Source organism: Pelophylax lessonae, assembly GCF_965119305.1.
Source record: "Pelophylax lessonae genome assembly, chromosome: 11".
Classification (NCBI taxonomy): Eukaryota; Metazoa; Chordata; class Amphibia; order Anura; family Ranidae; genus Pelophylax; species Pelophylax lessonae.
Genome location: NC_138778.1, coordinates 51,329,995 through 51,343,892, shown reverse-complemented (window position 1 = coordinate 51,343,892; position 13,898 = coordinate 51,329,995). Strand labels below are relative to the sequence as shown.

The following is a 13,898-nucleotide window of genomic DNA, read 5'->3' as shown; positions in this document are numbered from 1 at the left end:
AACACTCTCGCACACAATATATACAGCACAGGGAAGCATCCCTCTCCCACTCAGATTACCCCATCAGGTCAGGGGTTGCCTGACTACATTCCTATGCAGATGAAATTGTATACAGAAATAGAATTAACATATCTAAAGAACAACCAACACAAACCGTATACTATTTCCACTCAGCAACTAACAGATGACAATTATTCAATCAACCTGAGCCAATTAAGTAGCAGACGGCCATCCTCAAGCTCCTGGAATACATTACACATTATCTCAATACACATCTAAGCATTGCTTTGAATATTTAGGAGTCACAGGCTTCATGGCAACAGGCTATAGGTCTCACAGTGTAAAGTGGGATTAAATCTTCATATTTATTGAGAGATATTATTATTATTATTATTAAGGATTTCTATAGCGCCAGCAATTTACGCAGCGCTTTACAATATTAGCGGGAGATAGTACATATACAATACAATAAAATTCAAGAGGATTTAGAGGGCCCTGCTCAGAAGAGCTTACAATCTAATGGGGTGGGGCAGGTGTTACAAGAGGTAAGAGTAGGGAATGAGCTGATGGCAGATTAGTTGGTGGTGTGATAGGCTTCACTGAAGAGATGAGTTTTCAGGGATCGCCTGAAAGCAGCTAGAGTAGGAGATAGCTGTACAGGTTGAATATGGTTGATAAATATATCACTGTCCCACTTGAAGCAATCCAAAGCACACTCTGTGTGCACTTACCTGTCCAGGTAGCCCACAATGTCCCACCCCAGCCAATTTTTAGATCGGCTTCCGGCTGCTGCTGCCGCCGCCATTCTTTCTGAGAGAGGTCAGCAATGAAGCTTTTCGGCTTCACAGCTAGTTTCCCTACTGTTCATGCGCAAAGCGCACTGTGCATTCTCATAGGCTCGGCAGCGGGGAAAGGAGAGGGAGGACGGAACTTCCGGTGGATGGTGCTGCCACGCTGTCTCCCGGAAATGGGGAAGGGTACCTATCAAAAACAGGTACCCTTCCCCATGAAAGGTGCCAAATGTGGCACTGGAGGAGGGAGGAAGCAAATGAGCAGAAGTTCCACTTTTTGGTGGAACTCCACTTTAGTGGGCAATAGATGGGTACCTGTTATGGCATGATGATTTACGGGAGGGGTGGGGCATGCCAGATTTAGAGCTAAATTCTAAGAATAGGTACGTATGATTCCAGGGTCCAATGCCTTTCTGGGTTGATAACTATTATTACAATATATACCGACATCTCCTGGTACCACCTGTTAGGAAGCTCTATAAGTTTAACCACTTCAGTCCTGGAAGGTTAAACCCCCCCACCAGACCATTTTTTTGTGATACGGCACTGCGTTATTTTAACTAACAATTGCGTGGTGGTGCGATGATGTACCAAAAAAAATGCATGTCCTTTTTCTCTCACAAATGCAGCTTTCTTTTGGTGGTATTTGATCACCTCTGAGGTTTTTATTTTTTGTGCTATAAACAAAAAAACAGCGACAATTTTGAAAAAAAAAAACAATATTTTTTTACTATAAAACACCTCCAATAAAAAAAATATATAAAAAAAAATCGAATTTCTTCATCAATTTAGGCCAATATGTATTCTGCTACATATTTTTGGTCATTTTTTTTTTTCCAATAAACGTATATTGAGTGGTTTGTGCAAAAGTTATCGTGTCTACAAACTGGGATGTAGTCATGGAATTTTTATTTATTTATTTATTTTACTAGTAATGGCAGCAATCAGCGACTTATTGTGGGACTGCGATATTGCGGCTGACAAATCGGATACTAAGGGACACTTTTATGGGGACCAGTGACACCAATACAGTGATCACTGCTAAAAAATATGCACTGTAACTGTACTACTGACACTGGCTGGGAAGGGGTTAACATCAGGGGTGATCAAAGGGTTAAATGTGTCCCTAGGGAGAGCTTGCTAACTGTGGGGGAGGTGCTTTAACAGTGGGAAGGAAGAGATACATGTTCCTTCTTGGCAAAAAGACTTGTGGAAAATAAATTAAATTGTAACAAAAAAATGTTAAAAAAAATTGTTAAAAAAAAATTAAATAAATAAAAATTAAAAACTACTGATACTGTCTGTCTACTGCAAAAGAATATGAAGTAATATATTTTAAAAAATGAATAGGAAACTGCTGACACCATGCCCTGCCCTACTGCACCCTGTCTACTGCCCCCCCCCCCCAAAAAAAAAAAATAAAACAAAAATAAAACTGTAAAAAATAATGAAAAATAAAATAGTAAAAATAAAAATAATTACACCATCTATTGCCCTACCGACACCATGCACTGGCCCCCAAAAGTATTTTGAAAACTTAATATAATTAAAATAATATTAAAAAATTAAATTGTAAAAAAAATAAATAAATAAAAGTGTACCAAAATAAAGAAATAAATATTAAAAATAAAGAACTACTGACACTGTCCACTGCCACTGCACTTTCCTTCTCCCCGCAGCGCCGGCATCTCTAGTGTGGACACCCGGCTGTGACAGCTTGCAGCTTCACAGCCTGGTGCGCACTGCACATGTGCGAGTCGCACTGTGTGTCCTGAGTGGGACCTGTGACATGTCCCAGAAGATTGCAGGGAGGGACGGGGGAGAGGAGAACTTCTGATTGAGCCACCTAGGTGGCCCGAGCGGAAGTGGGAGCGGGTACCTGTCAAATCTAGGTACCCGCTCCCCCCTCCCCCCCCCGCCAAAAAATGAAATGCCGGATGTGGCATGTCAGGGAGTCAGGAGGCCTTAAAGCAGAAGTTCCACTTTTGGATGGAACTCAGCTTTACCTTCACAGCTTGGAGCTTACGCAAGGCGAAGGACTCTCCACTTAGCCCCATAGGACAGCACTAGATGCCTGAAGATCCAACCACCAGCACTGTCATGTGGGAGGACAGGGAGTGAGTCACACCCTTCCCTTCACCTGGTACTTTGGGAAAGGGCAGAAGGGGACAAGGGAAAGCAGTGTGTTCAGCTAAGAAGGAGAACAGTTGAGTGAACCTGCAAGTTCAAGTAAACGCCTGTATAGACAAACAGAAGAGATAATGCAGCACCATTTTTAACTTGTTTTCAGCACATCTTCTACATTTGCTCTGGATCTGTACCCTGAAAGTATTGCTGAAAGACTAAAGCTCCGTACACACGCTACGAATTTCCGCCGACCGGTCGTCCGTCATTTTGTCCAGAGTGCGTGCCCGTTGGTTGGAATGTGCTCTAGACTGCACACTAATTTTCCCGTACGACAGAATTCTACTTCAGAAGTGATGTCATGTGTTGGATTGCTTTCTATGTGTTCTTTCATCTCTGAGCATGCCTAGTCTTGCTCATAAGATTTTTCCCCGTCGAAATCTCTACTAATGAGACGAAAATCGAACGTGTTGACAGAGGACAAAAATTTTAATGCCTGCACATCAGGATTTTGTCAGCCGAAAAGTCTGAGTCGGCTGTCGAAAGCACAATACTAACAATCCGAAAATCGGCAGATCGGTCGTCGGACGAAATCTCCCTTCCGAATTTCTTATCGTGTGTACGGGGCTTAAGCTGGGGAGTTTGGCTGGCTAATTCTGATGTTTACTGGTTAGGACCCCTGGGCTCTGAACACCTTAAATATTAACCCTTATATTTTGTATCTGCCAACAAAATCTATACCTACGTGGAAACAATTTTTGATTTAGGGCAAAACTGGGCACACCAATGATTTTGTGCCTATAGACTACACTGTATTAACCCTGCACTGAAATGCTATGTGTTTTCTAACTATCTGCTCTCTTTACATTTTTTAGAATGAACAGAGCTCCCACTTCCGGATTTGAAGAAGATGTGGGCTTCAAAACCACTCATCATTTTATGTATCCAGAAAGTGCTATGCACATTTCAAAAGGAGTCCATCTAGTGCTGGTGCCTTTCAAACTGCAAGACCTTAGGTGGATTACCAGTGCTCTCTCCACAGGAGAGATCAAGTTGTACGTATCCAGTGATAAAATGCTTGTTTGACTATGGTTTTACGGTGTAGGAATAAATGGACAGATTTTACAAGTCACCGTAGCATTATGCAAAGTTGGGTTTTGATGACCAGTCCTAATTTTCTGTCTAAAAGAGGCAGAGCCTGGGAAAAAAACAGCATGGTAATGGTTTTATCCATATACTGTATGGGCATAGCTGGACAGATATGGAATCAGGGAGAGATTTATATACTCTATACTATTTCTTTACACTACCTGGCAAAAGGTTTCTGGATACCTGAGCATCTGTCATTATGCTTTATAATATACAAAAAATAACCGCGCTAAGCACAAAGTAATATAAGTGAATCAATAAATAAAAATAATGGGATAAATATAATAAGCAGCAGCTATAGTGGGAAACACTAGAGACAAAATTATAAAGAATAGCCGCGCTGATTTGGCTGATTATGAATCAAACTAACAGAACAAATACAGATATTCAAATCATATAAATAAATAATCAATACATAAATGAAAATCCCAATAGATAAATGCAAAAAAATGCCAAGCTAGGCAGTATGCTAAATGTCCAAATGAACAGCAGAAGTCCAGTGCAGGGTGTTGGGTGCAGAAAGGAAATCCACCACCATATGTTGTGACTGCCTCCGCTGTCAGTGAGACAAGCAAGAGATATGCTAAGCGCTTACCAGATCATGGATAAGTAACAGCATTCGTTTTAAAGCAAGGACCTCTATGGATTCAACAGATGGCGTAGTGCCTCTCCCAAGACAATCCACACATGTGCAGAGAACCGCGATGTCTACCAGATACCATATACAGCCGATCTCCTCCAGAGCTCAGTTACCCATAGGATATGCAAAAGAGAGGGGCCACAATGGTGTAGTATGTACGAACAGTTTATAAAAAAACAAGGTAAAAAACTCACATTTCAGATGACAATAATAGCGCTATACAAAGACCGTTCCATAGAAATCCGCCGCCCGACTTCCGGGTGCACCGTGGTGACGTCAGCACGCCCTCCCTACGCGTTTCGTCACAAATGACATCTTCCTGGGGAACCAAAACCCCTCCAAATTTTTGCATTCAGTGTTTCTGTTAAAAGGTACTAATAATGCTAGAGCATACAGAGACAATTGTGCACTTCCAACTTTTAAGGTAGTTTGTTGGACCCCTTTCACTGTACCAGCATGACTATATTCCTGTGCTCAAATCCAGCTTCAAAAAGACATGCTAAGGATCTCAAATGGCCTGCACAGACCCCTGAGCCTAACCCTTTTGAACACCTTTGACAGGAACTGAAATGCTTACTGTGAGCCAGGTCTTCTCAAACAACTTCAGTTCCTGACCTCACAAATGTTTTTTTTGTTAAATGGGCACAAATGCTCAAAGGCACACTTCAGATTCTTGTAAAAATAGCTGCAAACTGGGAGCCAACTCAATATTAATGCCTGTGATTTTGGAATGGGATGTCCAACGAGCTCTTATAGTGTGATGGTCAGATGATCACAAGTTTTTGACCATATATATTAAGCATATCCTGTGTGTGTGTGTGTGAGTGTGTGTGTGTGTGTGTATACAGTATCTCACAAAAGTGAGTACACCCCTCACATTTTAAAATATCTTTTTGTGTGACAACACTAAAGAAATTACACTTTGCTACAATGTAATGTAGTGAGTGTACAGCTTGTATAACGTTGCTGTCCCCTCAATATAACTCAACACATAGCCATATAACTATATTATATATACACACTTTCATTACATAAAGTATTTCATACATAGCAACCGTTTTAAAATTCTTACTTGTCCACTGTCGCTTCTAAGACTGAGAACTGAGCGATCAAACACTGCTGATCGCACAGTTCTCAGTGCTCCGTAAGCAGAGAGATTATGACTGTCTGCACTGACCCCCCCCCCTCCCCCCCATGCTCACTGTAAAGGGGGTTTGAGCAGCTCGCTTATTTGCCTACTTTTAGGCTTGTAACTCAAAGTATTGGAGCCAGAAAGTTAGCAAGACAGATTTCAATTCCAGAGTTTCTATGAGAAATGGTTTCCTTTAATTAGCTTAGTCTCTCCAGTGTTTCCTATTAAAATTAGAACATAATAGCAAAATACAAATTATATTACATATACCCAGTGAGGGGACTTGCCCCAGGTGATACACAGAGATGAAACCAATACTCCTACATAAGTTGTACCTATTTGTCTGCAGTCTAATTTACTCCACAGCCATTCAAAGTCCAGAAATAATAAAGCTTGTCTGAGCTGTCAGAAAAGAGGGGGCAGAGAGCTGAAATCACACTTAGTGCTCTAGAATGAGACAAGCACACGATATAGCGGGATATGCTTTGTTCCTGTTTCATGTCTGAGGTTTACAACCACTTTAAAGCATTTGTACCAAGAGTACAGTATTTGTAAATTTATGTATATGGTACAATACAATAGTCCATTTACCTTTGAGATATTATTAACTGGCATATAATTTACTGTTTTTCTTTCCAGTACATATACAAGGGTCAAGCAGTACATTCAAGCTGATAAAGACAAGGTGAGCCCAGAATAACTAAAAAACAAGACATTTTACCAGGGCTTTGGCCATAGGTATAAGTGGAATGATTTCAGCAAAACTGTTATACCCCATTTTATTTCAGTTTTTAGATGTGCAGGTTTTTAGGTGTATTAAAGATAGTTCTATGAATTTTATTTATTGTGCTTTTGTATTTGTGTTTCTTCCTTTTTTGTGTGTATCTTATCATTATTTATATACTGTCACATCATTTTTTCATTTTGCTTTCTATAAATAAAGAGATATAAAAAAAAAATAAGGCTAATGAAGGACTGCACAAAAACAGGTCCAGATTTAAAAAAAGGTGAAAAGAGCTTCCAAAATCCACAAGAGTCATTTAAAGCTCATTTCAGCCTTTAACCTTTCTAGCGGTATTCCCGAGTGTGGCTCGGGGTTGGTTAAATTTCAGTGCCAAAAGCAGTAACCCTGAGCCACACTCGGGGTATCGCTAGGAAAATCGCTGGATCCTGGAAGAGAGGGTACTCACCCTGTCCCCGGGATCCAGCAATGTATCCCGGTGGGGTGCGGCGGCGGATCTTCCTCCCGATGCTCTGTGCCACGGCTTCCGTCTCCTGCGACGTGACGCTCGCAGGGGGGTGGAACCGGCGGCAAATTCAAATAGTAAAACACACAAACACACTGATACATTGAAAAATAAAATAAATTCACATTAGTTTGCCCCCCAGTGCCCTTTCCTGCAGTTTTACTGTACTTTTTATGTATATATATATATGTATATATATGTATATACTGTGTATATATATATATATATACACACACATATATATATAGATAAATATATGTATACATATATATCTATATATAATATATGTATGCATATATATATATATATATACACAATAATACTTTGACTTATTTATAGTTATTTATTATATTATAATTTATGATTTTGTGTTTCAAACTTTATCATACCCGAGATGTTATAAAGAAGAACGCACAGTAAAATAAAAATCATATGTAAATAGTTGGTTTGGGCTGCTCATTCTTAAGAATTACATGCAAAATAATGGTACCGCTTTCAGCACCTAAAATCGGAAAGAATCATACCGCCAGGGAGGTTAAAAACCACCAGAAAAAAACCTAAGTTTTACCCTTTCATTCACTCCAAGGGGTTGAACCCAAACAATTACATTTCACTGTAATGATTTTATCTAAATGTATTACAAGAGGTGCAGGGCACACAGATCAGCTGAATGTCAGGAGTCCTTCATATCATCTCTGAATTCAGATTTTAATATTTAGCTGACTTGTTGATCTAGATCAGTAGTCTCCAAACTCAGCCCTGGGGCCTTTGGCAGCCTTTATCCGGCCCTTGAGGCAATATTCCTGCCACTGACACCAACAATGATGCATAATTCCTTCCATTGACAACAAAAATGGGGCACTATTCCTCTCTACTACACCAGATCAGATCGGACATTGTTTTTTCCCACTGGGCACAGTCCAGCCCTGCTAAAGTCTGAAGGACAGTAAATTAGCCTTTTTTTTTAGAAAGGTTGGAGTCTCCTGATCTAGATTGCAATGTAAACAAATGTCCAGAGTGAAACAATGTTTGTAAATCTTTTATCCACGGAAATATAGGAAAATATAATACCGTATTTCCCTAAAAAAAAGACTGGTTCTTATATTCATTTATATAAGATATATATATATATATATAAACAGTAGGGCTTATTTTTGGGGTAGGTATTTTCATGTAATCTGTATTTGCCAGTTCCTGTCTTCTCTGATCTTCCCTCCCTACCTTTCAGGAATCCCCAATGTTAACTAGGCTAAAGTGGTTGTAAAATCCTATAATCCACTCTATTACAGTTTTATCCAATGTGCAATGTGTGTGTTTCTGTAATATTATTGTGCCAAATACCTTTGTTACAGTGCCGTTGGGCGCTTACGTGACCCGCTGGAGCTCTCCTTTCCGCTCCGAGCACTGCAGAGGGAGGGGCCTGAGATCTCCCACTGACAGCTGGGAGAAGAGGAGGGGAGCAGCGGGAGGTCAGGTGAGCGCCGAGCGGCGCTGTAACAAAGGTTTTTGGCACAATATTTTTACAGAAACACACACATTGTACATTATATAATACTGTAATAGAGTGGATTATAGGATTTTACAACCACTAGGGCTTATTTTCAGGGTAGAGCTTATATTGCTGTCATCCTGGAAAATCATAGTAGGTCTTATTTTCATAGTTACATATAGTTACATAGTAGGTGAGGTTGAATAAAGACAATAGTCCATCCAGTTCAACCTGTGTAGGTGTGTGTGACTGTAATCATCTAACATAGCCTTTAATATCCTGATCCTTGAGATGCAAGTCTAAGAGTCTTTTGAAAGTCACCATACTACCCGCAGAAACCACCTCTTTCGGTAGACAATTCCACAATCTTGTAGCTTTAACGGTAAAGAACCCCCCACGTTGCCTGAGGTTAAAACGCTTCTCCTCTAATCGCATTGTATGTCCTCGAGTCCTCATGCAATTCCTTGGAATGAACAGCTTTTTTTCTAAGCTGAGATCCCCATTAAGATATTTATAAATTGCTATCATGTCCCCTCTCAGACGTCTCTTCTCCAGGGAGAATAAATCAAGCGATTGCAGACGCTCCTCATAATCAAGGTCCTCCAATCCCCTAATTAGTTTAGTTGTCCTTCTCTGGACTCTCTCCAGCTCCAACACATCCCTCCTGAGGACTGGCGACCAGAACTGGACAGAATACTCCAGATGCGGTCGGACCAGAGTTTTATAAAGTGGAAGGATTATAGCCTTATCTCTGGAATACATCCCTTTCTTTATGCATGCTAATATTCTGTTGGCTTTGGAAGCTGCCGCTTGACATTGCATGCTGTTGCCTAATCTATCATCAACCAATACTCCCAGATCTTTCTCCATTTTTGATTCCCCCAAGGGTTCCCCTCCTAACGTGTATTGTGCTTTTATGTTTTTAGTCCCCAAGTGCAAAACCTTACACTTCTCCACGTTAAACCTCATTTGCCATGTCGTTGCCCACTCCGTAATTTTGTCCAGGTCATTCTGTAGGATATCTGCTTCATGCTGTGCAGTTATTGCCCTGGCCAATTTTGTGTCATCTGCAAAAACTGATAACGAACTACTGATCCCATCCTCAATGCTGTTTATGAATAAATTGAACAAGGTTGGTCCCAGGACTGAGCCCTGGGGCACCCCGCTTACCACATCAGACCAGTCTGAGTATGCGCTGTTTATTACCACCCTTTGGACACGGCCTTTTAGCCAGTTCCGTATCCAAGAGCAAACCTGCTGTCGATACCTGCAGACCTTATTTTATAAATGTAGGTCTTATTTTTTGGGGAAACACGATAGACATTTTACACTTCAATGTATGCTTATATAATAACTACTGTGTTAAAATCTGTGTTGATTTATTTTTAGGTATTAATCTTTAATCCAGCTTTTTTCAAATACATCCACGATAATTGGACAAATCATCACGGGAGGTATCCATCTACTGGAATGCTGGCTGTCTTCTTTGCTCTACATATATGTGATGAAGTGAGTATGTCCAATGACAGCCTAGCTACATAATTATTAAAGGTGTAAAAAATCTCCACACACATTTTACACCTTAATGCCTAACACCTCACACCTAGTAATCCCATTATAGTTCTGTACCCCTGCATGGGATGATTTGTGACTATGTTCTGCGCTGGCAAAGCTAAATTTCATAAGCCTGGTACACACTAAGAGTTTTTTTTGGGATGAACGAAAAAAAACCTGTCAGCTCCGGTCAGATCGGCAGTACTAACTATGCAAAGTTAGTGCAGCGATCTCCCCCTCTGAGCTGTTGTGTTCTGACAGGGGGACCCCCCGCCAGAACACTCTGATCAGCACTCTCTATCGTTGGCTGATAGTTTTCCAGCATGCTCCTCTGACATACACACAATCAGAATATCGGTCGTTTTTTATCCCGACATTCAGCCTGTATGTATGGGGCTATAAGTGTCCCCACACAGAGATGTATTGCAGAAGGGGTGGGGAGTGTCTGACTAGATCTAACAGTGCTGATATATTGAGCGCACTGATACTAAAGTTGGGTATAGACGGTTCGAATCTAGGCCGGTTCCTGCTGAAACGGCCAGAATTCGAATCATCTATGGGTAGGCTGAATGTACTCAAGTTGATTGATGGATCAACTTGGGTAAAACCAACCTGCCTGATTTTAAATGTGATTATTGCTAGCTAGCAGCCTGCTAGCAGCCTGCCGGGAGACAACAATGGCTCTGCGGGAGGGATTTCCCATATCAACAATGTGTCAAATTGAAAGTCGTCCGATTTTCGCCTAGTGTGTACACAACTTTCAGCAGCCGATGCCGACATTTTGAACGAAAAAAAAAACGGAGGGACAAACACCAAAATTTTTTTCGTCCGTCCCCAGACGACCGATTTTCGTTAAATGTGTATGCAGTACGTCCGTGAAAAATCAGATACGAAAGACCGGGCATGATCTGAAGTTGCTGACAACCCGGAAGTCTAGGAACAAATGTGCCAAAAAAAAAAGAAAAATCGGACGAGAAATTTGGTGAACATTTATGCACTGTCAACTAAAAACGGTAATGAACGCTGAGAATACAGAGAAAAATCGGAGGATATTTTGTCCGATTTTCGTCAAGTGTGTACGGCCCCTAACAGTGCTTACTCATTATAGTGTCTATCTATACCAGACGCTGCGCAGTCTGCATGCCCTCAACATGACAGTTTTTGACAAGTTACGTGATGTCACAAGGGGCGTGTTCTCTGAGTGATGCCACCAGATGGCCACGCCCCATGGCTATATAAGAAATGGTAGACAGCGGGAGCTGACACAACAGAGGCAGCCAGTGTCATTTTTAGCGGGTCAGTGGCAGCAAACGAAGAAGACATCACTGGAGAGAGAAGAAATCACTGGAGAGAGAAGAAACACCTGACGGAGAAGATGGGAGGAAGAAGACAAGTTGGAGCTACGACAGGGGACATTCTTCGTTTTTAATAAAAGACTTGTCAAAAACTGTCTCTTGTTTTTTTTGTAACGCTACACTTCTTTTTTTTTTTTTGTGAATGGGTAGTGGTACAATGTACCTCATATCCATTCACATGGGGGGCACTGGGATCTGGGGGCCCCCTTTAAGAGGGCTTTCAGATTCTGATAACCACAACCGTGTTTTTTTTGCACAATTTTTTTTTTTTTGCCTTTTTTTTTTTTACTTTCAGCTCTCAGTGGGGAACCCGTACGACAGCTGATGACTCATCGGTTTTTGAGGATGCGGCAGACGACTTCCCAGCCCACTCCTTAACAACCAGCTATATTCAGTGTTTTTACAGGGAAAAAACAAACACAAATCGCATCACAAATGCAACACTTGTGTTTCTGGTGGGACTCCATTGAAGTCTATTACACGCAAAAACGCAGGGAAAAAAGTCCCTGACCCTTTCCAAAAATGCACCGGCTGCAAAACGCATAGATGTGAACTTATAGGAAACCATGTTAAATGGATTGTAGTGCGTTTCTGTAAACTGCAAAACGCACTAAAAAACGCATAGGTGTGAAAGTGGGGTAAAGGACAAGGAGAAGCACACCCCTTAGATTCCCATGTTTTTAAAAGGATTGCAATGGAATTAGGATGATGTGGTCAAACAAAACCGGAAACCAGTTTACTGACTCTTCAGTCTTTGCTTATTTAAAGTTTATTGCATTCTTTATGTAACAAGAATCTGAGTCACTGGTACAGTATTGGTATCAATTTCAAATTAATATAGGGATCACAATTTAAGGCAATTGGAAGCAGGTCATAATTTTTGAAGTTGTTATTTGACAGTGTCTTGTGCTAATTGTGATCTTCTTTCTTCTTCCTCCTTAGATATCAGTGTTCGGGTTTGGTGCAGACAGGAATGGAAACTGGCACCACTACTGGGAAAAGAACAAATTTTCAGGGGCCTTCCGCTGGACTGGGGTGCACAATGCTGAGTTTGAGTCTGAACTCCTATCTATGTTAGCCAAAGAAGGAAGGTTGAAATTTTACAAGGGATAGATGTATTTCTAAAGCCATAAGAGAATACTGTGGGTTTTTTTTTTTGTACTTTGGTAATAAAAAAATGCTGCTCATGATAAATTGTGTGCTAATGTTGGTTTCTTATTGTACAACAGAGAAAAAAGTGGAGTGGGGATGTTTACAGTAGATGCCTGCCATTACATTCATTAGCCAAAAAAGCTAAAAACGCTTCTATGAGTTCATGGTTAAAGTGGGAGTATACTCCCATGGTTGACATTTACCAATAGGTAAAACTATAGTAAGGCTTACCTATAGGTACAGTAAATATCCCTTAAACCATATTTCTGAGCGCCACTCATCGCTCAGGTGACTGCCCGACGCTCTCCTCCCGGCTGATGTCAGCGAGGGATTCTCAGCCCCTCCCACTGTATTTCTCCAATCAGGAGAGGAGAGCGGCGGGCAGACACGTGAGCGCCGAGAGGCTCTCTAAAATAATGATATACAGATACATATTTTTTTTCTATAGTGCACACGCTGGGGCACATAACATCATTAAACAGAGGGGAATCTATTAAGCACACAAAGTGGCTTTACAACCACTTAAACCCAGAGAAGGACACAAAAGTGGCTTTCTGGGCTATAAAGGTAACAACAAGCATCTTACGGTATGTGTTTTTGGGTATCACTAGGAGTCGCAAACTTATTACTACAGTCTCCATAAAGAGAAATCATCACATATGCGCAAGCACAAAAATCTGAATTTTTAGTCATAAATGATTGTATAGATTTAGGTCCACGTCCTAGGAGAGCAAAGATACCACTCACCTACTTCTACAGGTTGTTTCCTCGCTGTCTGGACCAGCAAAGGAAAAATACATTGCGGGTTTCTTGCTGGTAAGCATGATTTTGCAGCATTTTGGCCAGCGAGGGAGCAACTCAGTAGAACAGCCTTTCTCAACCTTTTCAACACAGAGGAACTCTTGAAATAACTTTCTGGTCTTGAGGTAATTGGGAAGAATTACCCCCTTACAGATAGCTGAAAAGATCAATGGAGTCAGTGCGAACTTATCTGAGAGGCAAAAACAGTTCATTGCTCAAGGAACCCCTAGCAACCTCTTGAAGAACACTAGATTCGATGGAACCCTGGTTGAGAAACCCTGCAGTAAAAACAGGTGATTGTTCTATTAAGCAATCTTCTTACTAGAGAGAGTTTCCATCAGCAATAAGAACACTAGCATAACGGGACCTAACTGAAACATTCAGATTTCCCCCCTTATTTATCTTTACTTACTATGCCTGTGTGTGACTCTGGAAGTTAGAGGTTAGATGGTTAGAAGTCAAGT

The 13,898-nt window shown here is 40.9% G+C and overlaps 1 protein-coding gene across 1 annotated transcript in view; it reads left to right on the top strand.

The window, feature by feature from the left end:
- Nucleotides 1-12,675, top strand: part of LOC309567179 (CMP-N-acetylneuraminate-beta-galactosamide-alpha-2,3-sialyltransferase 2-like) — a 33,588-nt gene extending 20,913 nt beyond the window's left edge. Inside the window, exons 3-6 of the mRNA XM_082272538.1 lie at nucleotides 3,791-3,970; nucleotides 6,476-6,521; nucleotides 9,962-10,081; nucleotides 12,424-12,675. Of these exons, the coding sequence (XP_082128664.1) occupies nucleotides 3,791-3,970; nucleotides 6,476-6,521; nucleotides 9,962-10,081; nucleotides 12,424-12,594 (517 nt within the window). The 3' untranslated portion in view covers nucleotides 12,595-12,675. The remainder of the gene's footprint in view (nucleotides 1-3,790; nucleotides 3,971-6,475; nucleotides 6,522-9,961; nucleotides 10,082-12,423) is intronic.
- Nucleotides 12,676-13,898: the final 1,223 nt, after the last annotated feature.